The sequence below is a fragment of the Rhea pennata genome, chromosome 5 (assembly GCF_028389875.1).
Source record: "Rhea pennata isolate bPtePen1 chromosome 5, bPtePen1.pri, whole genome shotgun sequence".
Classification (NCBI taxonomy): Eukaryota; Metazoa; Chordata; class Aves; order Rheiformes; family Rheidae; genus Rhea; species Rhea pennata.
The window spans coordinates 12,854,230-12,881,706 of NC_084667.1; the positions used below are offsets into that span (position 1 = coordinate 12,854,230).

At 45.9% G+C, this 27,477-nt stretch overlaps 1 protein-coding gene across 1 annotated transcript; it reads left to right on the forward strand.

Moving 5' to 3' along the window:
• The first annotated feature begins 598 nt into the window (after positions 1 to 598).
• On the forward strand, positions 599 to 27,477 carry PLEKHD1 (pleckstrin homology and coiled-coil domain containing D1). The gene is made up of 13 exons (XM_062577345.1): positions 599 to 747; positions 9,559 to 9,652; positions 10,365 to 10,454; positions 10,968 to 11,044; positions 14,398 to 14,489; positions 17,913 to 17,965; positions 19,967 to 20,061; positions 20,848 to 20,941; positions 21,882 to 22,060; positions 22,821 to 22,953; positions 24,267 to 24,411; positions 26,344 to 26,493; positions 27,104 to 27,477. The coding sequence occupies exons 1-13, from the start codon at positions 599 to 601 to the stop codon at positions 27,262 to 27,264; spliced, it is 1,512 nt and encodes a 503-aa protein (XP_062433329.1). The 3' UTR covers positions 27,265 to 27,477.

The following is a 27,477-nucleotide window of genomic DNA, read 5'->3' on the forward strand; positions in this document are numbered from 1 at the left end:
GGGCAGTGCCAGATTGGCATAGAAAAATCCTCCTGATGGCAGAGGCAATCTGATCGAATTCACTGGCTCCCACTCGCTCTACTCCCCCTTCCCTTGGGATCTATGAGAAGAACCTGTCTCCAAGCAGAAGATTTTGGGTTTTGTGTTGCAGTTAGAGATGCTTGACAGCAAAAAGACCATCGCACACTGACTTCTATCTGGGGTGCTGCAATGTCGAGTGAAGTAACCTTCCAAGCTCACTCTGGTGCAGAGGTATTTTGGCTTACTTTGTTATTGCTGAGAGCTCTCTCCAGTGAGCTCTCTCTGTCTTTCTGTATTCCTGATCTCTGGCTCTCATCAGTCCTCTCTCTCCTGGGCTGGGATGTGTTCTGTCTTTAATGCATCAGGAAGTAATACGCAATGAGGAAACTCTCGTCTGTGCATCAGGGAGAGAATTATTGACCGAGTGCTGAGCAGCCAAGTTATTGATTCAAATCATAGCCCAGTCTCTCTGTCTGCCGTTCGGAGTGGCTGGTTACAACCTCCTGGTTCATTGCGTTTAATCGGATTCCCTGAGCCGCCAAGCAGAGGGGGAGAATTAGGACCAAATCCGGCTATAATGTTTGCTTCAAAATCCAACTCTGTATCCCCTTCTCCATCCATGGAACAGGCAGATTCAGATGCTCTGGACATCAGCACCAAAGTGCAGCTCTACGGAGTGCTCTGGAAGAGACCCTTTGGGAGGCAGTCAGCCAAATGGTCCAAGAGGTAAGTTGCAGTTGATAAGGGATGCTGGGGTGCGTTATGAGCATTCAGACTCTTTCTGAGTGCAACTAGCCAGGCAGAGATGTGGCGTGAAGCTTTGGGCATAGCTTCCCTGCTGGTCTGCATCTGCTTTATACACATTGCTGCCCAGTTTACTTTCTTCTGTATCCACCTGGTCCCTGCGCTTTGCCCACTTCAGGGTGGGAACAGAGACTAGCTGCCTCCCCTGGATAATCACCCTGCAACTGTTGCGCGGAAGAAGGAGCATCAGCTCTATAATTTTGCTCCTAAATTGCTTGACTCTGTTTGTTAAAGCATGTTAAAGTTCTTTGAGTTTTTTTGACTGTGAGATGGTTAGGTTGAACCGACTGCGCGCGTGGGAGAGCGTGTGTGCGCGTGTGTACAGTCTGCAGCAGTTTGCGGAGCAGCTTCGGTTCGCCCTCGCTGCGTGGCATCGGGGTGAACTGTGCACAGCCAAGGCAGAGTCCCTTCCCTGGGGTGAAGGCTGCTCTGAATTTGCTCCCATCTTGTGCCAGGAAGTTGTAAACTGCCAACACGTTGCATAACTGCAGCAGGGAAGCTTGAGGGTTAAAACCATTTGCTACCATAACATCAAGGGCAGAAGTATGTTCTGTAAGACTAAAGTAACAGGCTGCTTTGAGATTTCAAGTTAGTGTAATTTCTGTATGAGGTTCACTGAATGTCTCAGAAAAGTTTTTCCATGATTGCCAAACGATGGGACACGGGTGCTTTCACGGAAGCGTGTTACGGCTCTTTCTCATCGCTCGGTTGGGGTTTGTGATGGGGTTAAGCCTTCCGGCCTCCTTGGGAGGCAGAGAAGTGTCACTGCTGACAGATGTCACTGACAAATGATTCAGCCTCAGGACTTGTATTTTCACTCTGCCACTGTCAGAGAGAGATTTTGTGAGCCAACATTTACTATGGAAGTGGTGCTAACCTGCCTTTGCTGGTATTGATATCTGCAGATGAAAAAACACACCAAAAAAAGCAAAGCAATGTTGTTTCTTTTTTTCCAACATTTCCACTGGGAAAAGGCACAGATGAGTAATTAAAATAACTCAGTATAGGAAGCCTGAGCTAGCTCTGGAGCTGGGAAGTAGTATAGCCATTGTAAGAAAGCCTATCTCAAGGCTTTTCAGAAGACTAAAGCAACCTGCACGTGAACAATGTGCTGTTGCCTCTTTCGTGGGTACCTTTAAGCTGCTGTCTGCAGTGTAGCCATGAGGAATCAAACCCAGCTGTGAATCCAGCTTTCCCAAGCCAGCTCTGCGTAGCAACCACAGTGCTTTCCATCTAAATCGATGGAGTTAGTGTAGCCTGGAAAACAGTTAGATGCTGCTTGGGAAGTGGTTTTGTTGCCATCTTTGACCTGTTTGCAGGTTGTATTCTGTACTGTTCCTTTTTTTTTTTTTTTTTTTTTTTTCCTGTTAATGGTGGCCTTCCCCCACCTCCCCCCAAGAAGAGAATTTGTGCTGATGTTCCCTACTCAGCTCAGAAGCACTCATGTTTAAATAAATTATGTCTGGAAACTAGTATGACTATGTTACTGAAAAAAAGTGGACAGAATAACAGAGGGGAAGGTGTCCTCCGTGGAAATTGCATTCTTAAAAGGCTCTCTTCTTCCTCATCAAAATGTCTTACAGGCAAATGGCCCAGCTCTGCTCTTTCTATGTTATTATTTATTTAGTGCTGTTCTATTCCTAGAAGTCACCCCTGTCTTCAGCAAGTTGTAAATATTTTAGTGGAAAGAGGTGGGGGAGGTGACCGTGGGGCAGAGATGAACATAGCTGCAACCAAAGCAAAGGAGAGCCCAGGGGAATGGGGAAAGTGGGAGATAGGTATGGGGAAAATGTAGGGCTGGGAAGGAAGGGGTTTCAGGATTAAGACGACTGGGGAAGAGGAGAAACAAAGAGGAGAGGGACAGCTGGTGCCAAGGCAAAAATGGGTTGATTCTGTCAGTAAAGTGAGTGGAGGCATGAACATGGGACTGGCAGTGTGCACGAGCGACAGCACCCTCTGGACTTACTGTTGTGAGAGGCTGGAGAAGGCCTTAAGCTACATCGGGGTGTCACTGCACATATCTATATGTGTGTGTGCATGTGTGTATACATACATATATGTATATATACATGCACAAATACACACGCGTGTGTCTGTATATAAATTATGTATTTATAGGCTGTTCTGCAACTTCAGCTTTTAGCCCTGAACCCTCTGGGCTCTTGAAAGCCAACAGACTGGTAGACACGGTGGCCTCTAGGTCTTGCCAGACTGCATCTGTGTCTGTGCACATTGGTGCTGACTGCAGGGTGCTGCTTTTCTGACACGTTACGTCTTAGGACACGTAGTGGGTGTTTGGCTCTTGTGCTTCTGACTGCTGCTGAAGGAGGAAGCTCTCGAGTATTTGCTGAAACTCATCAGTTCCCTCTGAAACCAGTGATTTGTTGGGGGGAGTGGAGGGAAGGGATGAGGCAGAAAGGATTTGCTGTAATATCAAAAATTTTGCATATTATTATAGATCAGTCATTATGGGGTGGATAAGGAGCAATCCATCCTTTCGCCACCCCCCACTCCCATGCCAAGCATGACACAGCTGGTCAAATGCATTATTTTATGGAAAGTAGAAGAGATATTTCCCACTCCAGGTAAATTAAGCAAAAAATGACTATTCTTAGGTACAAGTAAGGATCTGATCTCCCAAGCAATGTAGGTTTTGTCCTAATCTTGGATTACTACTTTTTGCATCTTTAGTATTTAGGAGTAGCATCTTAAACGAGGAAGAACTTAGAAAATAGAAGCACTCCCTGCCCTAAGAAAAGTCTGCCCAAGCTAAGGGAGAGACGAGAGCACATAACAGGAGGATCGATCACATCAGTCACGTGGACGAGTCTGCGTGGCTGTTAGAGACGCATCATCCTTACTGGCCTGGTCCTATTTAACCGGCTTGGTTTTAGACAGGCTGGGGTGTGATGGCATCTATGAGGACCACAACACTTGAGGTGAAGCAGTTGTGTTTGGAGCACTTTCAGTCCTTTCCCTTGCTCACAAAATGATCTGTTCTGCCAACTAAGCTTTTGTGGGCTGCCTCAGGCACTGACCAAGAGTGTGGTGGGTGTTTCTGGCACTGGACGGAGATGGCTGCGTTTCTCTCAAGACTGATATCTGAACATGCTGCATTTTGGAGCGTTATTTAGAAATGCCATTAGCAGGACCCTGTCTTTCCAAGAGAAGTTCTCTTCCTTCATTTAATAAATTCTTCTTTCTATATGAAGTAATATCCTTTGAAGAGAGAGACAACCATCTTTCAAAAAATGGTGCAAGACCAGTGCAGTCTAAGCTTGGGTTACTGCTGGAGCAGCTTTGGAAAGCTGCATTCTCTGTCCTTGAATATGGTCCTGCCCTCACCCCAAAGCTATGCCCCACTCTCAGGCAAACAGACTGTGTTGCTTCCCTCCCTCCCTTGTAGGCTCCCCATTTGGCTTGTTGTGGCCAGGCAGCATCCACTGCTTTCTGGTTCCAGCTCATGCTGTGAGCTTCTCCAGCTGCAAGGTGCCAGGACAGAAGATGGTCAGGAAAGCTTGAAACTGGCATCAGAGGGTGACAGATACTGCAGTCTCTGAGCAGATCTGCTGATAAAGCTCATTTTTCTCATAGTTTTCCTGAGCTGTCCCTAGGGTGAGAGAACTGGGCTGATCTAGCGGCTGGGATTTGCTGTGCGTGCTCCTGGAGTGGTGCCCAGAAAATCACCGTTAGACTGAAGGACCAGTGGGAATGCTGCAGTTGTACAATGTAAACACTCAACATGGGCCATTGTCGCTTCAAAAAGTTTTACAAAGATTAGCTAATTAATCTCGTTAGCTATCTGTGACAGAAATAAAGCACTTTATCCCCAAAGAACAGGTATCTCCACTTGTCCAATATGAAGCTGCTGTGTCTAATCCTGGCAGATCACATCTCTGGCTTAGTATCATGTCACTGTTACTGTTCCTCTATTCTGTTTAATTCCAATGTGGTTTTAGTGGTTTCTTAAGAACAGCTGCAGCATGAAGGACCAACCTACCTGATGCTATGAAGTGCCACGATTGTCATGTAGTAGAGACATAAATCAAGATGGATGAGCTCTCTAGGGAGCTGAGATGGGGAAGGAGAAGCTCTGGGAAGCCCCCAGGGAGCAGAGAGTGGTTCCTTGAGTGGCCAGACACAGGGTAGAGTGGCTGTGTGGCTGGGTCAGCCGCAGCAGCTCCAGGCTGGAGTCCTCCCTCAGCTGGATCTGGGGTTATGCAGCAGCTCTGGTGTCAGCGTAAGCCCAGCGCTGGTTGTGTGCCGTAACAGGCATTTGCTTCTGAGTTCATTTCAGGCTTGTTGTTCTTCAACAGTAAAGCTGGCCTGTTTGTGGTGACTTCAATGACAGGGCTGTAAAATGAGGAAAATAGGCAATAAAAATGTGGGTAGCGTGGGTATAAGCATCACCCCCCCCCCAACCTTGAGCTGTGGTGTGGATTTAAGAAACAGGTTTGTTGGATACGTGCAGCATGGGGTCTAATGATGGGATGGATAGCCCAGCGGGGTGGGCCATGCACAAATAGCTCTTGTATCCGTTGTGCTGCTTGCTCAAAGTGTGCTGAGCTCTGCCAGTATCTTCCCTCCTTTCTCACCATACTAGTGCTCTCCTGGCTTTTTAAGTGCTGCTCTGTTTTTCTCTCTCTCCCCCCCCCCCCTTTTTTTTTCTTCCTGAATTGCTTGCTTTGCTATTCAAATTTTTCCCCTCTCTTGTTTCCAGCATTACCTCTTCTTTTCCTGGCATGCCTATGCCTAATTCTCACACGTGCTCCTTGTTTCCAGCATTTCAGTCCCAAATCTTCCTTGGGTCTCTCTCCTTGTTCCTCCTCTTAGCCTTTCCTGCTCCTGCTGACCTGGGCATTACTCCAGGTTCCTCACCAGCTTGCTCTCGAGTCTTGTGGTTTCTTCTGCTCTCCTCCCTTCATCTCTCTACATGTTGTGCTGCTTTGATTGTTCTTGAATCGTTATAGGGAGATTTCATCCCAAAAGTTGAAGTTATAAAGTGGTAATCTTATTGCTTAAGTGTAGCCCCTTAGGTAAGGACAGACGAGGGAATATGGTATGAGTGTAAATACAAGGACACACCCAACAACTAACCAGATTTTCAGTGTTATTCCTTCATTATTTGATTGCAGAAGTTTTTTTTCTTATTATTTATTATTTTCACTCTATTTTGTATATTTCCATTCCAAATGCCTACAGATTCTCTCCATGTCTGTGAGGTCAGAGATACAAAATTTCATTAATCTACCAGAAGCACAACAATTCTCAGAGATCAGTACTATCTTTTCTTCTTGTTTCTCTCTTGCTTTTTCACTGGAACATAATCTAAAGCGTGGGGATTTTCAGGAGCACTGACCAGCCAGAAAGTAAATAAACTGCAGAGCCTGGATTTAAAGTTGTTCATTTAGATTAACAATCATATCTATTCAAAGATCAGAATGTTTACTTGTCTTGCAAATGTTTCTGAGGTTGTTCTGGCTGAAAGGACTGTTGAAATCAATAACAGACTTTCTGCAGTTTGTGTGTCATTTTTTGTATTCCTCAGTTTCTTATTTCTGCTGAGTGTCTGGTTCACTGGCTGACCTACTGGTCCCCGCACAGTCTATGGGAAAAGGAGGATCTGTTGATTAAAGATGTTGTTTTTATGCTTATCAGGCAGATGAGCTATGAGTTTCCAGTAAGAAGTCAAGTCCTCATCTGTGTTGAACTAGGTGCTAGAAACATAGTGAAGGCACAACTGCTCATGTGAAGACTTTACTGTTGAATTAATGACAAGAGATGGGAGAAGAAATGAAACAAGAAGGCACCATTCACAGAAACAGAGTGGACAGGAGGGGTTGGGAACAAGCCCTGTCTGCTCTTTGGGGATCTCTCTGATGCCTTGAACAGATGTTAAGTGACACCAGTTTATGGAGACTGAGTGACTCCCGTGGGACCAGCTCTGAGGCTGCCACAGGAGATGTGGCTGCATTTTCTATTAATGCAGATATACTGGAAAATACCAACTCTTGTCTTACACGGGGTAGAACCTACATGGATCCGCCCTGTGTGCACCACAGGGTTGTCCGATGTGCTAAGTGGGCTTTGTCTGACGGTGTCTTAAAGCTGTGGGAACAGTTCAGCCCTGCACCTTCTCTGGGATGCTCCTTGGCTTCCCTGCCCACTGTCATGAGGCAGCTGTTCTGGTCTCAGCCTGTGACCCTAGTAAGAGGTTTGAGATGGTGGTTGCCACCGCAGGGAGAGCATATTGTGCCACAGGGACGGTCCAACTGCCTGTTTGTGCTACTTTTCACAGTAGCATGGAAAGAGTAGTCATCCTGTGCTTGGGGTCGCAGGCCATGCCAGCATGTTGGGGCCAGTTAAGACTTTTAACTTCAGTTCTAATTGAGTGTAATATCAATGGAAGGATATAAAAATAGATCTAGAAATAGTACACTGAAAGAGGGGACTTCTACCTTGCTGCATCTCAGTGATATTTCTGGACCAAATGGATGACATCTGGAATGAATTAGCCAGCTTCTTTGCTTGCCCCACAGCCTCCACTGCATGAAGCTGTGTTTTTGCCTTCCAGTACGTCATCACCACTGCAAGTTTTGTGCAGCTCTCCTGTCTCCCCAAATGTGTAGTGAGCATATCTACTGGGCACGGCTCTGCTGTGGGTGCCAGGCAATTCTGGTTCACTCTCCTTTGGCTGGTCAGGACACAACATTGAACGCTGTGTCCTGAAGCCACCAGACATGCTGAGATCAGCACACCATCGCACTGGTGAAGGCACGAAGGAGCATGGGCAGCAGCTGCTGGAGAGGCCAGCTGAGGGAGCGGTTGCTGTGGTCCCTCTGGGAAGCGCACTGGGACACTAACCACGGCTGAAGGGAACATGGGTCCCGTAGGTGAAAGGTGAGTAGCAAGTGTTCCTGCTCAGATAACTTACTGAGCAGGCTTCACTTCAGACCCTCTATTAACTAAATAAGCTCAGCACTAAACGTTGATTTTTTTTTTTGCACTGAGCCATGCTGTTCTGTCCGGAGAGATTTTGCAAGACCGCTCAGGAACAAGCAGTGAGGTGGGCAGCCAACCACGATGTTCTCGGAGTATGAAGCAAGAGGAAAATGTCCTGCTGAGACAGCAAACTGGTTTCTACTCCCCATCTCAGTCAGCAGGGACAGGTATAGATGAATGGGCACAGAAGTGGAAAACTTTAGCCAGATGAATTGCTGCTGTGTTTTTTTCACATTCTGAAGATTTCCAGATGTGAAAATGCAAATGTTCAATGGCTGCCACTTAAAGATTTTGTATGGGAGTTGCCCCACCTGGATCAGGCCTTTAGGCCCATATCCCATCTCTGACAGCAGCAACATCAGAGACTTCAGAGGAGGGTGCAGGAAATCCCAGACTGTGCAGCTGGAAAGTGCTGCTTGGAGAAGTTTTGTCTGAAGGCTCTCGGTGGATACTCTGCCCTGAAGCAGGAGGGCTGCCTGGGGAAGCTCTCATCATTCACTGAAATGCCGTATCCTCTCCAGGATCTGTCCTGGGTAAAAGGGACCACGTGACAGTGACTCACCCAGCAGTGTAGAGAGGCACGCTTTCTAAACTTTCCCCATATTGCCTTTCAGTTTTTTCCCCAAATCTCTCTTACGTCAGAGAAGATGTACAGAACGGTGCAAACTATTTTCTGTCGTTCACTCTTCTGAAACCTCCCCACTGGACTAGTCCTCATCTTTAAGCTACTCTTTGGTATTTTTTAGTACTACTGATATTTAGACCTAATTTCAGCTGAGTCAGATATTTTTCCCCTGTTCCAGTGCCTACAGGGTAAATACAACCTTAATTTTCTAAGCAAAAAAAAATTCACCTGGGGGTCTTCTGAGCATCCAAAGCATGCTCCTTTACTCACAATTTTGAGGACATGCTCCAGTAAATTAGAGGTTTGGTTTACAGCAGTTATGGTATTTTGTGGCTACTGTACAGTGTTCATCAGAGCATAGCTAAGGTTAACTGAGCAGAACAAGGCACACTGTTAATGTGATGCATATCGCAAAAAATTCAATTTCCTTTGTATTTCCAGAGGTCAATGAGAGGAAACTTTGCCAGGAGCTCGCTTAAAAATATCTCTGAAATTTATTTTTGCTCCTGAGTGCTACCATGCCAAATCTTTTGCCTCGAGAGCCACTCGGAGATGCTATCCTGTGACCCTCCCTGTCGTATGATTCAGCGTGCAGAGGGAACGCTTGTCTTTTGGCTGTGTGCTGGCAAAGGGTGAGAAGAAAGAGTGGCAGCGAATGGATTGGAAAAACATTTTAGTTGTTTTTAACCCATATGAAAAAGACCCTTAAGAACGGGAGCAGCTCTCTTTCCCATAGGTCGAATCCAGTGCAGTCCAGGCTGAGCACCAACAGGTCAAGGTGCCAAAACCCTGGGGCTGTGATGCTGTCTTGGACACAGATCACTGTGCAGTTCCCCTGTGAGTAAATGCTACTATGGCTCGTCTTCAACAGTGGTGCAGGCGTGCTGCGGTAAACTGGAAGCACAAAGTGCTTGAGCTTAGTAGTCAGCGTTAAGTACTTGGCTCTTCACTTTGAACATGAGCGAGGCACCTCTCCTTAGAGGTAGAGGGGAATAATAAACCCTCCTGCTCAGCCAGCAGCTGTGGTTAGGTGGAGATTTTCTTGTGCTGTGATGAACCAAGAGCTCTGTTCTGGCAGGATTTTATTTCTTGTCTCCCTCTTAAAGGTTCTTCATCATTAAGGAAAGTTTCCTGCTCTACTATGCTGAGAGTGAGAAAAAGAATTTTGAAAGCAATAAATACTTCAATATCCACCCCAAGGTGAGCAGTGTCTGGAGGGGAGGGTTGTTCTCTTTCTGGCTGATGTTGTGGCTATGAGACTAGCTGGTGCCAAAGCCGGTGGCAGTGCTTCCTGCTTTGACGACCGCTGGTTGTTCCTAACTATCTGTGTTCATAGGCAAGTGCAGCCGCTGCCTGCTAATCCGCGCGCGCTCGGCACCGAGAAGCAGCCTCCGTAGCCTTTGAGCTCCTGCAGGATAACTTTGCTCCGAGTCTGCTTTTACCCTCCGTAGCCTGCAGTCCCTAGAGGCTGATGAAGCATATGTGCTTCCAAAGGTTTTAATTTCATCCAGCCTGGTTAGGGGCAGCCGGCTGCCCCTCTATCAACACTGGGCATGTGGGGCATTGACTTGCTCATTAACATGCGTAAATCTGCCTGGCTGATGCCATGTCAGCACCCATAGGGAGATCACCTCCTTCTTGATAAAAGAGCTCCCATTTCCATGTCCCAGCTAGCAGCCTTCTCTCCAAGCCGAATGGAGGAGAGCTACCTTTATCCCCTCTCAGATACTGCAGCAAGGTCTCCTGATGGCAGAGTGCCTCTGCTTTTCAGGAGCTGTGTAAAATTCCCAGCCTTCCTGGGATTTCCATAGGGACCTAGAACTGTCTAAGGGTGAAGGTTCAGTTCCTGATCTGGTACTACTGGTGACACTTGGTAAGTTTTGCTGACTGATATGCCCTGGTTTGTCCCCAGGGTGTCATACCTCTGGGAGGCTGCATCGTGGAACCCAAAGAAGAACCCAGTATGCCTTATGCCATGAAGATCTCCCATGAAGACTTTCATGTAGGTAGACTCTTTTCTTCTTCTCAATTAAAAAAAAAAAAGACATTTATCACTGTTGATAATCCTGTTACCAAACCTCTCTGAGCAGACCATCCTGAGGAATGGCAGTTTGGTATCCCCAGTCCTCTCAGGGCTTTGTTACTGGTCCTGCTTTGACCAACAAGGAAACTAGCTCTTTCTGACAGCAGGACTTACGATATTTGCAGACTAGCAGAGAGATGTTTGAGAACCCTCCTCAACTCTTTCCAGGCCCTGACTGATTCCCTTTCTATCATTTTATTCCTGCCATGGCCATTTTCTGTGTGAATCTCCCTCCAAGCAGTCATGTGTGGTAGGGCTCAGTCGTATTTTCTCCCACATGATGCCTCTGTGGGAGGTGGAAATCTGTGGCAGGCTTTCCTCCTGCCCCAGCTCCGATGGCTGTGTCCAGTTTGCATCCTGTATACAAATAAACATGTATAGACACCAGCCTCTCTCACCTGTTTTTTGTTTTGTTTTGTTCCCCCTCCCCAGGGTAACATTGTTCTAGCAGCTGAATCGGAGTTTGAGCAGGCTCAGTGGCTGGAGATGCTGCAGGAGTCTGGAAAAGTGTAAGCACCTTCCTCCCCTGCTGCCGACCCCACGTCCTTTTATTTGCTCTGTAGATGTATGAGGAATAAAGAAGACGAAGTGTGACGAGGAGGTCTATGGGGAAGCAGAGAGGCTTCCTGAGACTAGTGAGACCCTTCCTTGCCCTTGGATCTGTCCTTCCATTAAACCTGAACACTGTAAAACTGGCATGAAGTGTCCTCTATTGGACTGGCTTTTCATCACATGGCTAATGACTCTTGGCTGTGGTCTGCAAGTGCTGGGGTGGCCATGTGCCCATGGGGTGTGACTGCTTTTCCCCAGATCCCCGGGCACTTGGGCCACGTGTGAGCAGCAGAATTTGCCTGCTGAGACAGTTTGATCCTGAAATCACAGAATGATTGAGGCTGGAAGGGACCTCTGGAGATCATCTAGTCCAACCCCATGCTCAAGCAGGGTCACCTAGAGCATGTTAGACAGGGTTGCATCCAGGGGGGTTTGGATATCTCCAGAGAAGGAGACTCCACAATCTCTCTGGGCAGCCTGTTCCAGTGCTAAATGAGGAGGCAGGCTAAATCTCAGGCAAAGGAGTGGTAGCACAGCATTTCGAGCTTATTGAAGAGGGGTGAGAGAATTGCAGTTCATAGGTCATCAGCCCTACAGTGTCTCAGCCTTCAAGAGCCTGACAGTCAATGCAAAACTAGAGCAGGCTTTTCCTGAGTCTCTGCAGATGTAGGGAGAGGTAAGATAGAAATGGGATTTGACTTTCCCTAGCTAGGCAGAAACTTCCAGAGTTGGTAGGGCCTTGTATTCAGCTATAAGACTTAAAAGCATTAACCTCTTTGGCCTCCCCTTCTCAGCTACATTGCAGTATATCTTATCTCCTGTGACTGTAGAGAAGAAACTCGCTCTTTCAGGCAATCTTAGCTTGTAATACCAGCACGGGTACCCATGTATGCATGGTAAAAGAGTTATCTCAGATAATTCCAGCTGAAGCTGGAAATGTTCATTTATAATTAATGAGGAACAGGGTGTTATGGGGGGTCCTTTGTCATGTAGGTCCATGTCAGGGGCTTCTCTCCCTCCCTACCTTGCCTCTCGCATCCTGAACTTGGCCAAGAGGGAAGGAGATGCCTCCAGTCCTGCTCTTTTGCTTGGACAGGCAGATTGAATATATTGTCCCTGTGGTCAGCTCAACTTGTGCCAGCTGCAGCAAGAGTGCGAAGATAAATTGTGGCTTGTAACTACGCTGTTTTGTAACAGCTAAGTGCAGGGCTGGCCAATGGAGAATGAAGGGCTAGCAGTAGAGACTGAGGATCGTGGGCATGGGAAACCAGCCCAGGCCAATCTCTGCGCTGCTTGCAGTGAGCCTGGTTCTGGCACTGGAGCAAACTCCGTTATCTCCATCGTGCGATACGGGCTGCAGCCCAGAGCTGACAAATGAAGCTTCATGGGAAGGCGAGCAGGGGGTTAGACCCCCCCCACACACACCCCCGTGCTGTGGTGAGGGGCTGCACAGGTTTTGCAGGATGAAGTGCAAGAAAACACAGCCCGAGGCAGGGCTCTGTCACCCATCAGTCTTGGCCTCTGCAGAAGCGAAGGGCCCAAGAGTAATTCCGAGGTTTTCCTTGGACAGCACAGGGCTGCACTTGCTTACATCAGTGTCAAGTTTGGTCCCTCAAATTCTTGCCCTGGGTGTTGATCTATCTCTCGAGGGTGGCTGCACAGCCTGGGAAGGTTCTCAGAAGCAAGCCCTGGGTGGCTGCCTGTTTCACAGAGCCAGCCCTTTTCCAGTCCTTCCTCCAATTTTCCAGCCCTGGTGTTCAAGACACCCACTTGTGCTGTTTGCTTTTGGCTTCTCTGGGATTAAATTAATCCTGTAGCAGAGCACATTGCAAGAAAAACACACACTCACACCCACACATTCTCACTCAGGTTGAAGATGTCTACCTGCAGGCAAAACACCACCTTTTTAATTAGTTCTAATTTTCTCTGCATTTTAGAAATATCCTAGACTCTCATTAGTTGAAAAGAAACCCATCTGCTTGCAAAGAACATAAGGCTGTGCTTTGGCTGCTGGAATTGTGAGCTGTCTGGTCCTTGGGGTAATTTGTGTTAATGTATTTGGCTGGTTTTTAAGAGAGAAAGTACGGGCTGCCTTGAATTTGTTTTGTAGGAGGTTGTCAGCTTACAGTTTAAACTGTTCTTTATGAAAAACTACAATATGGGGGCTCACAAAAAGGCCTGATACAGGAAGGTTTACATGTATTTAATATTCATAAGCTCCCTAAAGATCTGTATGATTAAACAAAGGTGGCAAAATTCTGGGCAGCAATTGCTGTTCCCCTATATGCATCTGTATAAATAGACTGGGATGCACTTCCTGTATGCATTTTCTGTATTTTATGGGCATAGAGACTGTTTTCTAATGGATCGAGAATAGAGGTGAGCAGCAAGCTTTGTTTCTGGTTCTGTTTTTGTTTTGGATGTCCTTGTCCTTGGTTATTTAATCTCATATTAAAGCTTGTCCTGCCCATCAACTTGACCAGTATTAGACATTTACCCCACAGAACACTTTTGCAGCTTAATTTCATAATGTTTGGAAGGGACTTTGAGATCTTCTGGCTGATGGTGCTACAATCATGCAAGGTACTCTTTTTAGCACGCTCCTTGCCAGCAACTCATTTGGCTTTTATCTATGATTTGTCATTGTTTAGGCAGGGAAATGCACTTACCAGACAGTGAAGGGCAAGACACCAAATCCTAGTGCCTTATTAGTTCTGCCGGGACGTGATTCCTAGCTGGTTCCAGGGTAGATGGATAATGGATATCAGAAAGCTGAAGATGCAAGATTCTGGAAAGAAGTCAGCAAAGGGTTAATGTTTAAAGGGTAAGGGTGGCTGTAATGGAGCAAAATATTGGAAAGGCTGGAGAAGGGAGATGCTGCTGGCAGATGGCAAGCATCATGGGAAGCTGGCCAAGTTAAAACCTAAAATCTGGTTTTTAATTGTCTGTCAGGACCCATTTAACAGGTTCCAGGTACATCCTGTTGCAGCCGGTGACTGCGCGAGTGCTGAGCTGGCCTGGAGAACCTGTAAGACTCAATACAGCAGTCTCTAAAACACTGGAGAAATATTTGAATAGCTGTCCTGTGTTGACGTGCCACTCCTGGAAAATCTCCTTCCTGAGCGTCAGGGAAATTTCTTTGTTGTGTGTGTGTTTTGGGGGGGGGGGGGAGAGATTTAGAGACTCATTGGACCCACAGAGAGTCTTTGTGCTTGTATTATTTGGTAGATTTTTAGGCCGAGTCCCCCTGTCTCTTTCTACAGGAGTTTTAGCTTTCTTTTATTGCCTGCTTTGTGTCCACTCTGCCTAGGACCTGGAAGAATGCTCAACTGGGAGAAGCAATGATAGAGAGCCTGGAAGCCCAAGGACTTCAGCTGGCCAAGGAGAAACAGGAGTATTTAGGTAAGAAACCATCTTATTTCCAAAAGCCATAAAACTCAGAATGACCATTTACTTTTCTGGAATTGCTGGTGTGGTCAAGCCAAGCAAATACAAGTTTTTGCTGATGATTTTTACTGGGTGAAGGCTTTGAATAGCCAACAGTTGAAAATCAGGTTTTAAAGAGAGTCAAAACATGAGTGAATGTTACGGGGTAGGATTTGGATGGACATCAGTGTGGAGTATGAAAGAAAGTATGTCTCTCAGCCAGTGTGTTGTAATCCTGTAGCTCCTGATGGAGGCACAAAGGTTGCATTTGGGAAATTTGAATGTGCATATTTCAGCTTTTAGTTCCCAGGCAGCTGCCTGCCAAGCAAACAGCTGGTACCTGTATGACTCTGAATCGCCCAGGACTGGTATTTCTTAGGCTCATCACAGCTATTTGTATGTGGATTTTCCTTCCCTGGGTTTTTCATCTTACTCTGCCTGGTCTTTGTCTGCATTTGCCCACGCTGCCTGTGTTGAAAGTAGGAGCATTTATACTGGCTCATTTGAGGTGTCTGGCAGAAATGGCTGATTTCCCACTACTCTTTCTATGGGAAATGGAGAGAGGACAGTTGCTCCAGACAGTTGCAGAATAATTTAGGTTGGAAGTAAACTCAGGTGGCCATCTAGTCCAGCTGCCTACTCGACAGCCAGCCTCTGGATAGCAGTACCTTGGGTGGCCTTGGGAGCTCCTGCTGTCTCTCCCCACACTGCCTATTGCAAGAGCCAAGGGAGAGCAGCCTCTTTAATCCCGATGTCCCCTAAATTATGCCCAACTTGGGGATTACTCTGCCTAACAATCCTTCTTGCCCACGGGTGGATGGGTGCATGGATGAGCACAGTGATTTTGCATGGACTGTCGTCTACTTTAAACCAACTAGCAGTACCTTTGGGTGTTTCCAATTGATGACACCTTAAGCAGTGGCTCCTGGTACCTACTCTTAATCATCAGGCCATGGGAGGAATCTTGAAGAGCCTTTTGCATTTCTGCATCTATGCTGATCAAGGGTGACCTCAATATACAGTATCGCTTTTAACAGTGATCATAATTAAGTATCGAGGCATGCTCAGACCAATGATCTCAGTGCCATTCACACATGTGAGCTGATACATCAGCTTGCATTTGAGGTGGGGAGGAATGGTCCATAGTTTACAAGGAGACAAGAAGTGCTAAGTGGAGGGCCGGGAGAGGTGGGTGAAAAGATTACAAATAGGAAAGTTTTGCCAAAACATTTCTTATGCAACTGACGGAGCAAACTGCAGAGCTCAGGGACACAGTCTGATAAATTCATACTGATGGAGGAATAGAGGAGTGCACCTTCCATGGCAAATAGGAGCTATATATATATTATATATTTCACTGTGTTCTTGGTCCGTGACAAGAATATTCATAGCTGGTGAATTGTCACAGTTGGTTACTTTCCTGTGACAGCTATTGTCTATTCCCTTGTAACTTCTGAGGCTTCTCCCTTATTATTAGCCTCATATTCAGTGATCTGTGTCCCTCTTGTAGTTAAGTTTTGAGGTCAGCATCCTCCCGATCTAGCATGGGCAAGGCAACTTCATAAGGCGCTATGGTGACCTGTCTGTCTGTGCTTGCTTGGTGGCCAGGTGGCAGAACTGAGAGTTAAACCCTAGGCTGAACTGTGAGGAACTTGTCCCAGTCTATTTCCCTACCCTGGTGCTCCTCAGGGGCCGCCCGTAACTCTGGGAAACCTCTTAGGAAGAGATAATAGCATAAAATTTGATTACTTACATGGTTTCCTTTGAAGCTTCCAACACAGAAACATTGCTAAAGGGAGCAAGCCGTGGGGGCAGGCACCAGGACTGCAGAGCGTTGCAGTTTAGGGTTAGCGTGCAGCGCAGAGGAGGTGTGTCGGGTCACAGAGTAAGCACTAGAACGGAGGCGCCGGTGGGCAGGTGTCTTCCATGGAAGTGAGCAACTGCCTGTGACAGGTCCTGGCTGCAGCTACAAGGTAGGCAGCAAGTTTAGGGGGTGGATTTCTTCAGGCTCTGTAGCTATACCTAATGTATTTGTAGTCAGTTTTGTTTAAATATATCAGGTTCATCCTCCTCTATAGTCATGCACAAAGCTATTATAGGAGCTTGTGTTTGCATGGTAAAAAATACAAATATAAGCTATCCATCTTTATGACTAAAATCAAAGTCAATTTTAACAAGCAAGCTCTGCTCATAACACCAGTGTAATGGAAACAAGAAGAGCAACAGCATTCAAGACATCACTGTGGGGAAGAGCTCCCAAGAATTATTATTTAACACCTTTTTTTAATCTCCAAACCATAAGCTGTTTGTCCATTCATGGGATCTGTGGCCCCATAATAAACTGACAGTACCATCTTCTATTGCCTTAGCATAACTTCCCTTATATTTATAGCCCAATAACAATGTAATTATAACTTTGTCTTTACTTAACACTACACTGCATATGGTCAGGACACCTTAGTTCTGTTAAAACTACTCTTTTTCTGTTGCTTCAAAGCGTATTTCCTCTAACAGATTACAATGCTTTTTACCATATAACTTCATAAAAATCCCAGATACCTCCCTTATCAAAAGTAAATCACTCATATGTCAGTCTACTGCATATGTTTCTTCAAGGACCATAGCAGCTTTTGCCTTTCCAGACAAAGCTCTTCTCTTACTGATTTTATTAAAGCAAGATTTAGTAAAGATCTAACAAATCTAGTGAGTTTTAGTAAAGTGAGATCTCTGTTCCTATGGGCAACAGCTCCCCACGCATTCAGCAGAGTTTCAGCATGCTTTGGAGATGCTTTGGAGGCTTCCATGGACTCTGGAGGGAAATTGGCAGCCCTAGTGCCCTAGCAGTGAGAGATCCCTGCTCACGAGGGAGCACTGAGGGGCAGCGAGGGCTGGATGTGTCTGGGATGTCTTAATGTAGCGCCAGAGAGCTGGCAGTGATGTCCCAAGGGGCTGGAGGAGAGCGTGTGACGCCTGACGTGCAGGGAGGGAAGGACGGGGCACCAAACTGCATGAGGTGCCGCTAAGCAGCGTGCCACCTTGTGCACCCACTTAACCTTTCTGCGCCTTCGCTTCCTCACGTGTGAAGCGGGGATAAGGATGTTTTCCTAGCTCAGCTGGAAGAAGGCGAAAGTTAGTTTGTTAACACACTTTAAAAGCCTTGCGGGGAAACCTTAGACAGAGTACACAGTAATGCAATTGTTTTCTTTATTTGATTATTTTGCAGGAGAGAGATTACAGACTATCCCATTAGTGTGGTTTCAGCCTTTGTAGCCTCCCAGACAGATACACACAGAGCAGTAGGGAATGCTGTGTGTTCAAACAGTCAGTGCTTCGTGCTCATAAACATTCCCAGGATATAAATTGCTTTTCTTCGCATTTTGCGTGTGTGTGTGTTTGCAGACAAGCTGATGGAAGAAACAGAAGAGCTGTGTCTGCAAAGAGAGCAAAAGGAGGTGAGTGTTATAAACCAATTCCCTTCAACTTCCAAGTGTTGGGGCTGGGAGTCAGGAGCTGTTGGTTTGAGGGTACGCTGGGATTTGGGAGGGGGAGCTTGGGGAGCAGAGGGAGAGTCTTCAGCCGCTCTCTGGGTTCCCCATGGATGAACAGAGAAATAAAAGCCATGCCATGGGGTGGGCCCTGGAGGTGTGTCCCTGCTCACCTATCCAGGCACTTTCGTTGGAGCATGCTATTCGCACCCTTTAACTGATTATGTCTCCAGGAGGCCGGGGAAAGCAGATCAGATTAAGCTCACATTCACTGGGATGAATGTAAAGCTTTTGATCTGGTAGATGCAAAAAGACTGTGGCAACAAAGTTGTCTGCATAAACAGTAAAACGAAACAAAACAAAAAGAACAGACCAACCAACGAACAAACCAACCCAGAACCAACCACGATCTAGTGTAGAAATCCCATCGTGACAAACAAGAAGCAACAAACCAGCGTGGCTGGTTCTTAAAACAAACATTGAGCTAGGGAAATCCCCAAGGAAGTGCCCCCTTAGATGTGACTGTCATACCTGTTTTATCAAGCTTATTGCTGTTTTCCAAGCTGTATTATATTTGCTTAATATTGTAAATCTAGCTCATTCTCACATATATTGGAGCCAAATCTTTACTAGTTTTTTTATCAGCCTTATAATATTATTGCAACATAACTTTGCAGACAGGATATCCTATTATACAGTGGGAAAAACTGCGCAGATGTAGAACACCCCGTTACAGTCTTGCGGACTGCCACATACTCTCTTCTTCAGTTAATCCACAGTGACTGTCACCCCTGGTCGGCAAAAGACGGCAGTGCTTATCGAGGCCTCTCAGGCTTACGTTTTTCCTGTTTACTTTTCTGCAGAGCTGAAGTCCAAAGATGGCCAGGCCACTTCTTTAGGGCTAACCTACTTCTCTCCTTATGGTGAGACATCCCATGCTGGTGATGTAGGCTGCTTCACAACTTGCTCCCACAAACACAGGGAGCAAGTATTCTTGTCCAAAGACCCTGGGACAAATCTCTGCTCTTACAAAGCTTGGTCACAGTGTCGTCTTTGCCCACAAAGAACAGATTGGGCCAGGCCAGCTTGCAGGGTTTGTTACCAGTGAAGGAATGAGCATATACTTCACTGAAATGTGATGGTCTGACCTGCCACGGGTCTGAAGGACTTCAGAGCAGTGTGCTGGGAAAGCACTTTGTTTAAACTGCGAGTCTGCACCATGGAATAGCACTCTTATTATGAATTCACCTGGTGTCAGTGCTGTTCAGGGACCTGCTTGGGCCTGCAGCAGGAGTTCTGCATGGTGGCTAAGGCTGCATGGCTGCAGGGGATCTGGCTGGGAGTGGGACTCTTGCTGTGCTTTGTCCCCAGGGACTTGACAGGCTAGCAAAATGCCCCTGTTTGATCTGGGTACAACTGCTGCTCCTACACTAGGAGAAAAGACCCTTTTACTGCATCAAGCTGGCTGGTAGCTGTGTTAGCACAAAGACAGTGATAGGGCATGTTGGCTGGTGTAACTGTGCAAATCTAATTGTGCAGTTTGCGTTTCCTCATCCAGGTGGGATGAGAAGTGAGGTTGACTAGTAAAGCTGCTGCCCTTCAGGAGCAGCAGTGTTGGGGCTGTCACACATCTGTCCAGGCTTTCTGTGTCTGCACGAGTGGATGCCTGAGATGGTATGTGCACTTTGAGTCCAACTTTCCCAGGAGACTTCGGGCATTTTGTACATGTGCTGCACAGCTGATCTGTGGAGGGATCATGTCTGGGATTCCCAGATGCCTGATAGATTGACTGGGAATACTCAACGTCTATAAATCCTTAGCCAACCTTCTATCCCTTCTAACTGCCCAGAGAAATCAGACATGGTGGTCTGCCTAGTGCAGATTCAAAGTCACGGGCATTATCATAAGGGAAGCCACTCCAACTTTAAACGCATTGGCAGGGTACATTCCTCTCCTCCTTGTCTCCAGGAACTTGAGCGTCTAAACCAGGTACTGGAAGCTGAGAAGCACCGGTTTGAAGAGGTGGTACGGGAGCTGCGGGTGGAACAGGAACAAATCAGACGGTAAGGAAGGACACCGGGCAGGGCAAGAAAAGGACAGGAGCTGCCACACTGAATGGTGGTGTGGCTGTGAACCAAAAAAGTGGGTAAACACGCATGTTTTGTATATGCAGGAAGGGGATAAATGCAATACTGGCCAAAACAGAAGTGGCTGAGATCTGTTTACATACATTTGCTATCAGTTGTGTGGCCAATAGAATAAAACTTAGCTTCATTCTGTATTTAAGCGATCTCCAGCAATCTTCTTTTCAAGGGGACTGGGACATGAGCAGGCCCCAGTTTAGGTAGCATGACAACAGACAAGTGCTAAAAAGAGTATTTCAGAGGGGCAGCTTCCTTACTCTTCTGACCAGCCATGTGGGCTCCAGACACCTGAATGTGGTTTTCCTCAATTGCTTGGGAATCAGCTGAGTGACACTGGGTGGATGTGAAAGTTGCCTCCCTGAGAATCATTTTGTCTTTTTAAGAGTTTTACTATCCAAACTGCAAACAACAAATGTATTCAGAAAGGGAAAGAGCCGAATGTTTTGCCCTAAATGTTAAAAGGCCATGTTTTGCCATTGTCCTTTTTTTTTTTTTTTTTTTTTTCCTTTTTTCCCTAAATGACATCTCAGAAAACTTGGTAGGGTTTGCAAACTGCTGCTGTTCTGGTAGAAATACACCTACTTACAGAAGTCTGCCCTGTTGCCTATTGCTAGCAGGTCCTGCGTTCAAAATCCACAGCCTGTGCAGGCTGAGTGCAGTTTGTGGGGGCCCCTCCAACAGCTATCACTGTTTTTGCTTCTTTAGGGAGCTAGAGCTCACAGCCCACTCCCTTAAAGGAGTGGAGGAAGAAAAGAAAGAGCTGCGAAGCCTAACACAGTCTTTACAGAAAACCCTGGAGGTGAGTGACCTCTTCTCTCCTCTGGGTGACAGCACTTTGGGAAGAATCCCTGAGAAGTGAGCAGGGCTGAAAGCAACGCTGTCATATGGAATGAATCTCAAATCTACTATCATCAGAGTTAAAGTCTGTGCAGATTAACTGGTTCATTCAGTAGCAGATATGAAGGGCAAAATTCCCTTCAGAAAAGGCCTAGAGGTGTCGAGGAGTTCAGCAGAGCTAAACTCTTCTCAGTGGTGCCAGAGGATATAATGTGGGATAATAACTATAAGTTGCAGCTTGGGAAGCTCAGGCTGAATGTCAGGGAAAAAATTTTCACCAGACAGGGCAAGTCAAATGGGCACTGGGAGAAACTGCAGAATCTTCATCCTTAAACATATGCAAGATTCAATTATACAAAGCCACACCTGAACTCATCTTTGTTGATGATGATGATGATGATGATGATGATGAACCTACTATGGACAGAAGGCTGGGCTAGAGGCTTCCAGATACTCTTTCCAGCCGGCGTGGCTGTGATGCTGTGTTAGCTTTCTGATATTTTTGAGCTGCAGCTCCCTAAGCTATTGCCATGGTGGAAGTTAGAGCAGCAGGGAGGCATTCTTTGTTCACAGAACCGAATATATTTCCCAGAAAATCAGGTACATTGCTGGAATTCAGGAAGCAGAGTGCTGGCATGTTAAACCTTTTCTTTCCCTGGCATCACTCTAAAGACAGAGCCTCAAAATGCCCACTCACTTGCATAAGCAAAGGCTGTGGTGGAAGTTTACTCTCAGAGAGGCAGGTGGGGAGGAAAAGCTAGATTTAGCTACTATTGTTTTTAACTTGAGTGAGGAATATGGATTTAAGGATGGAGGGACACAGTAGGGAAGAATTAGACAGGAACAGGAGCAGAAATTTTAGACCTGGCTGGTACTCACAGTCTTTGTTTGCTTTTCTTAAGGAGCTCTCAGTGGAAAAGCAGCGAACATTGGAGATGTTGGAAGAGAATGAGAGCCAGCTCCCACCTCCAACCAGCCCCAGCAAAGAGCAAAGCCCCAACTGGGGGCTGCATTGCAGCCTTCAACAGATTGAAGAGAAGATGCAGCAACTTCTGGAGGAGAAACTCCTGGCAGAAAAGAGGTGAAGTGAGGCAGGAGCTCTTAAACTAGTGCCAGGGTCAGGGGCACAAAACAGGATGCCATACAGTGGGAAAGGGGTTATAGGAAAAGAAATCATCCCTCCCTCCCTTGCAGATGAAAAACAATCGTAAGGGGCATGGATAGATGTTTCCAGTCTTAGAACTAGAATTACTTCCAAGCTTTCACCCGTTTATCTGAGACCAGCACCCATGAGATCCTTCATAGTTTTCATTAATGGGTGTGATAAAAGGAAGAGGCTTATGTTATCCTGGTCTGGCCCTGTTGTGACAAATGACGTGGCCATCTTGTTCTTTTGGCTGCCAACACAGAACAAATCTGGAGGCCTATCTGGTTCCTCTGGCAGGAGTTCAAGTTACAAACACTTCAGAGAAGATGGGCAGAGGGAGGCAGGGCAGCTGAACCTGGGGGCACTTGGGCCTGCTCCTGCACATCCAGACTGAGACACAAGAATCTATCTGGCAGTCATGGACTTGTCCACAGGAAGTGTTTGGTGCTCGTGGACCTGTTCTGGGGGGTTGAGAATATCCCTTTCAAGAATTGTCCACCTGGCTCTTTCTCCAGCAATGCCTGTGTTACTGCTGTGAAACACAGATGGTACTGAGGAAACTGTCCCCTTAGTGACTCTTTGCTGAGACCAACCAGGTAGTTAAGCACAGTCCATGAAGATATCGAGCCCTTTCCTTCCTGTGAGTTGCGCTAGGATGGGAATGATGATCTTCCTTTGCTGTGCTGTGCTCTAGGATGAAGGAGAACGAGGAGCGGTCCCGAGCCCTGGAGCAGGAGCGGGAGTTTTATTCTTCCCAGTCACAAGCACTGCAGAACTCGCTCTCAGAGCTGACTGCAGAAAAGCAGCAGACAGAGAGAGACCTCAAGGTATCACCCACATATGTCAGAAATCACTGTCTATAGGCCCTGACTTACCTCCCTTTCCCTTCCAGTTCATCTGCTGTCAAGGCGGAGAGACTTGGTCTTTTGGGGTTTGGTTTGGTTTTGTTTTGTTTTATCCTGTGGTCACCAGTCTTCTACTGTATTTCATATCATGGTAAAACATGAGGTTATCATGTCATACCTATGTTGCACTATTCACTATTATTTATTTTCTTATTCTAATGGCTGATTAACTTTTTCCGTAAGATTCTTTCCATTTGTTACTGTGAAAGCATCAGCTCAAGATGGGGGGGTAGGGGGGAAGTAAAAAGAAGAGGTAGGGGCAATCAAGAATATAGATTATTTCAACGAAAAATTAATATGGAAATTACAAACTGGGGCAGAAATTTTCCCTATCTCACTTATGTTCAATGAGTCAATCTGAACATCTCAGTTTGGGTATCTGTAGATGAAAACTTCTGCGTAACCTTGGGTTCAAAAGCAGAAGAACATAGGTAGAGTGCCAATCATTTCTTTCATTATTCCAATAATGGAAAATACCAGTGTGTGTGGGTCACAGGATGTATGTATGTACATTGTACATACATAATGTATGTATACAACAAAAATGCAAAAGTAATTGGACTTAGTCATGCTATTTTATTTTAATCCAAACAAAGTAAAATTATGCTTATTATTCGTTGTTTGATGCTCAATTTTTTTTGGTCCAAACAACAGCAATTCTTTTTTCTTTCTGCACCTCCCAAGATTTTCTTATCCTGTAACCTTCCAACTGACAATAGATAACCTAAGCTGTACTAGTTAATCATATAGGCTAAGCTACCACTCATACTACTGTTTTCTATTTAACTGCTATTGTATACTGTTTCCTAAACTATCTGATTCTAAGTACTGTGCAACCCTATATGGGAATTCACTGCCTTTTATTTCAAGTCTGCCTCAGCCAGAATGATGTCCTGCTTTTCTTGCTCAGCTACAAATACTTGTGTAAGCACAAATTCATGTGTTGAAATACCATCTCTGATTCCGCATGGGTCATACAATGAAGGGCAGCATTGAAACTGGAAGTCAGAGTCAAAGCGAATTACTAAAACAAGTCAGTCAAGTTTAGATTCTGTCTGAAAACATAAGGAACAACTTTTGTGTTTTCGTATGTTTTCTTTCCTGTTGTTTTCCTTTATTATTGTCTTTCCACATTATCTGTTTTGTTAGGTCCCTTGCAGACTTTGTATAACATAAGCGTCCTGCTGATTCACAAGTTGTTTTTCAGGAATACTTATTATTTTTCTCTTCCTCAGGCTGAGGTGAAAGTGCGCATGGATCTGGAGAAGAGGCTGAGGGAAGCTGAGGAAGCACTGCAGAGCCTGGAGCAAGGCTTAAATTCTCTGGATCGCAACCAGGAGAAGGAGGAGAAAATGAAAGCAGATGTCAGCAACTTGAGAAGTAAGTCAGTCATCCATCTTCTCTATTGATGAACAAGTCCTGTGAGAAGAATCAGTTCTACTAATCTTCCCAGACACAAAAGGGAGTTTCTAAACCATCAAGGCTGCACCTAGTGTGCTCTCCCACACTTTACCTCTACCACACCTTCCTTTTGAGGGGTCCAGATGTGCTACACAGGCACGTGGTGTTTTGCACTCCTTTGAGAAAGATCATTATTATTCCAGCCTTGCCCGCTTGAAGAAAAACAGAACTAGAGGCACATATGAGTAAATGCTCTCCAAAAATTCAGAGGAAAGCTGTGGCAGAGCAGCGAAGACTGAATAGGTCTGAGTTGTGAGAATCCTTTGATTCTCCTCAAGACTATCTTTTTTCTCAGCCTTCATCACTGAAACATCGGTGGTTGAAGGAATACTGTGGTTGCTGTAGCAACATGTTGGTAGGTGATGGAGCAGGTGAAACTTGGACTCTGACTCAGAGCTGAAGCACTGCATCGGTCTAGCATTGCCATGGTAAGACAACTGCAGTCTGCAGGTGAGATGTGAACCCGAGGTTTCACATGGAGTATTCCTGAGATTCTGCTCTTTTTAAAGGTGAGGCATTACTCCAGAATCTGGCTTAAGTCAGGTTTTGGAACTCATATTTGCAGCTTTAGATGAAATTTTGCTCTTTTGCTGTCTTCAAGTACAGTGTAGGTGGAAGCTGTTAGATGCTGTATCTACACAGTTAGGGCTTCATTTCAGTGAAAGGTGGCTATCTTTAGCCATTATAGAAAAACTAGTGTCCTGTGGGATTCTGAAGCACTCACACACACGCACAGATATACATTCACACTCAAAATAATCATTATTCAGTGGTTTCTACATCAGATTCCTAAACTGTGGCCAAGGGCATGATACTGAACTTCCTCACACTGGCTCAGAGCCAGGCTAAAGAAATAGAGTTAAAATGGGCTCATTGAGCTCAGTGCTCTGCCAGGGCTGAGTGACCCACACAGAAGTAGAGCAGGTAACTTCCGGCACAGAGTATCTCCTGACACTCATTTCCAGTCATAGATTTTTTGGGGATGTTTTATTGCAAAGATTGAAGATGTGCTGATGAGCAAAACACTGGAGAAAGTGAAAGATGTTTAACATCAGCCCCAGCACAGTATCTTCCACACAGCCCAGCCCTTCCAAGTGATTGCTGAAGCTCTACGCTGTGCTTTCACTCCAGAGCCGAGGCACAGTCATGTGTCAGCCCTCTAAACGGCAAAAGACCAGGTACAGGCAGGGATCTGGAAGGAAAGCAAGACAGGAAAGGCAGAAGATACGTTGGGTAGACTATAGGAGGGAAGTGGGCCAGGGCCAGAGAAAGGAGCTTGTGTGGCAGATTGGGATAGAATATTGTTATCAGAGTTTGGACATGGGGCTTTGAATAGAGCATGTTATTGTGTATGTGCTATGGGTATGAAGAAACCTAGATGTTCTTGTGCATGCCAGTGTTGCTAATCCCTCCCTTTCCATAGGTCTAGGCTTGATTGACTTCAGTGTTCCTTGAAAGAAAGCACACCAAAGAAGGCTTCAGAGTATTCTTTTTTTTTTTTTTTTTTTTTTTTTTAAGAGAGCTGAAGAGAAGACTTATTCTAATATCAAGAGGAGCGTAACTTGGCTTTGTCTATTGAATCAATTGTGGCTGAGGGGGATGGATGACTGCTGTTCTTTCCATAATTTGAGTATGCAGCTGTGCGTTTGGAACTGGAGGTTTCTGTGATTCTGAACTCGATCATTTTGCTAATATTCTGGAGCTTTGTGGGTTGCTATTTGTGAAGAAGTTGTAGGAAAGTGTCAGATGGCATTTACTGGCTCAGCCCATCAGCAAGCGCAGCCCCTGGTGTCTGGTTCCTTGTTCGAAGCATCTCTCCTGTTATCACTCACAGTGTTGTCCTCTCCTCAGAGTTCTTTGAAGAGTGCATCCGCAATGCTGAGTTGGAGGCCAAGATGCCCGTGATCATGAAGAACTCTGTGTACCTCCACAAAGCCGCCACTCGACGCATAAAGAGCTGCCGCCTCCACCGCCGGAGAGCTAGTGCTTCATGGAATGACTGTAGGTGTTGGGCAGCTTCTTCCTTTATATCCAGCAGGAGCAGAGATGTGCAGATGGGGCTGAAAGAGCAGTAAGGTCTGCAAATGGTTTACATTTTTATTCCTTAGCAGTACCACAGAGCTATAGAAAGAAAAAACTTGTTGCTTCTCTGTCCAGAGAGCAGGCACTGAGTGCATAGTTGTTCTCTCTTCACGTATGCGGAAAGGTATGCATTAACTCCTGCGATGTCGTTGCGCCCTAGCCTAAATGTATGCTAAAAGTTGATTTCATCTTAATGCTTAATCATAGACTGATTTTGGTTGGAAGGAACATCTGGACATTATGTCGTCCAATGTAATTCTCAAAGCAGGCAGGTTTCAAGGTAAAATCAGGTTTTACAAGAAGCCTTACCTCAGAACTATAAAGAAGAAAGATGTATTTCCATGCTGTCAGCCTTTTCCTCCTCCAAAAACAGTCATGTGAAGCTGTTTGAGAGCAACGGTTAACCTGTCCCTTGCCAAGCCCTCAGACATGATGATTGCATGGTTCAGATGCTCTGAAATTTTATCTTGAGTTTGAGTATGTCTCTCTGCTTCAGAACATTGACCTTTCTGTGCTGCTCTCGTTTCAGTGAAGCAGTCCCAGTCCTTCATCTTTTCCCAGGCAGAAGCTGATAGCATTCAGGAGCTGAAGGAAGCAGCCAAAAGACTGAGCCAGGACCAGCACTTTCGGGAAACTCTCTATCAAATCATGAGGTCGCAAAAAGATTCTGCCTCAGGGGATGAAATGTGACAACTGTTGGGAGGGAGCTTCTGGTCTCAGCTTGCCATTCAGCTCTGCAAAAGTTAAGTCATTTGGCACTAGGGTCAGAAAGAAGATTTGCCATTTGGTGAGGAAAGCAGGAGAAAGTTGTGTGTAGGCAACTCCCTCAGTAGACAGTGGCTTTGCTTTAGGTCGAACTCTCCCTGTAGCCTGGCAGCTCTGCTTTGCCATTCACTTTGGATC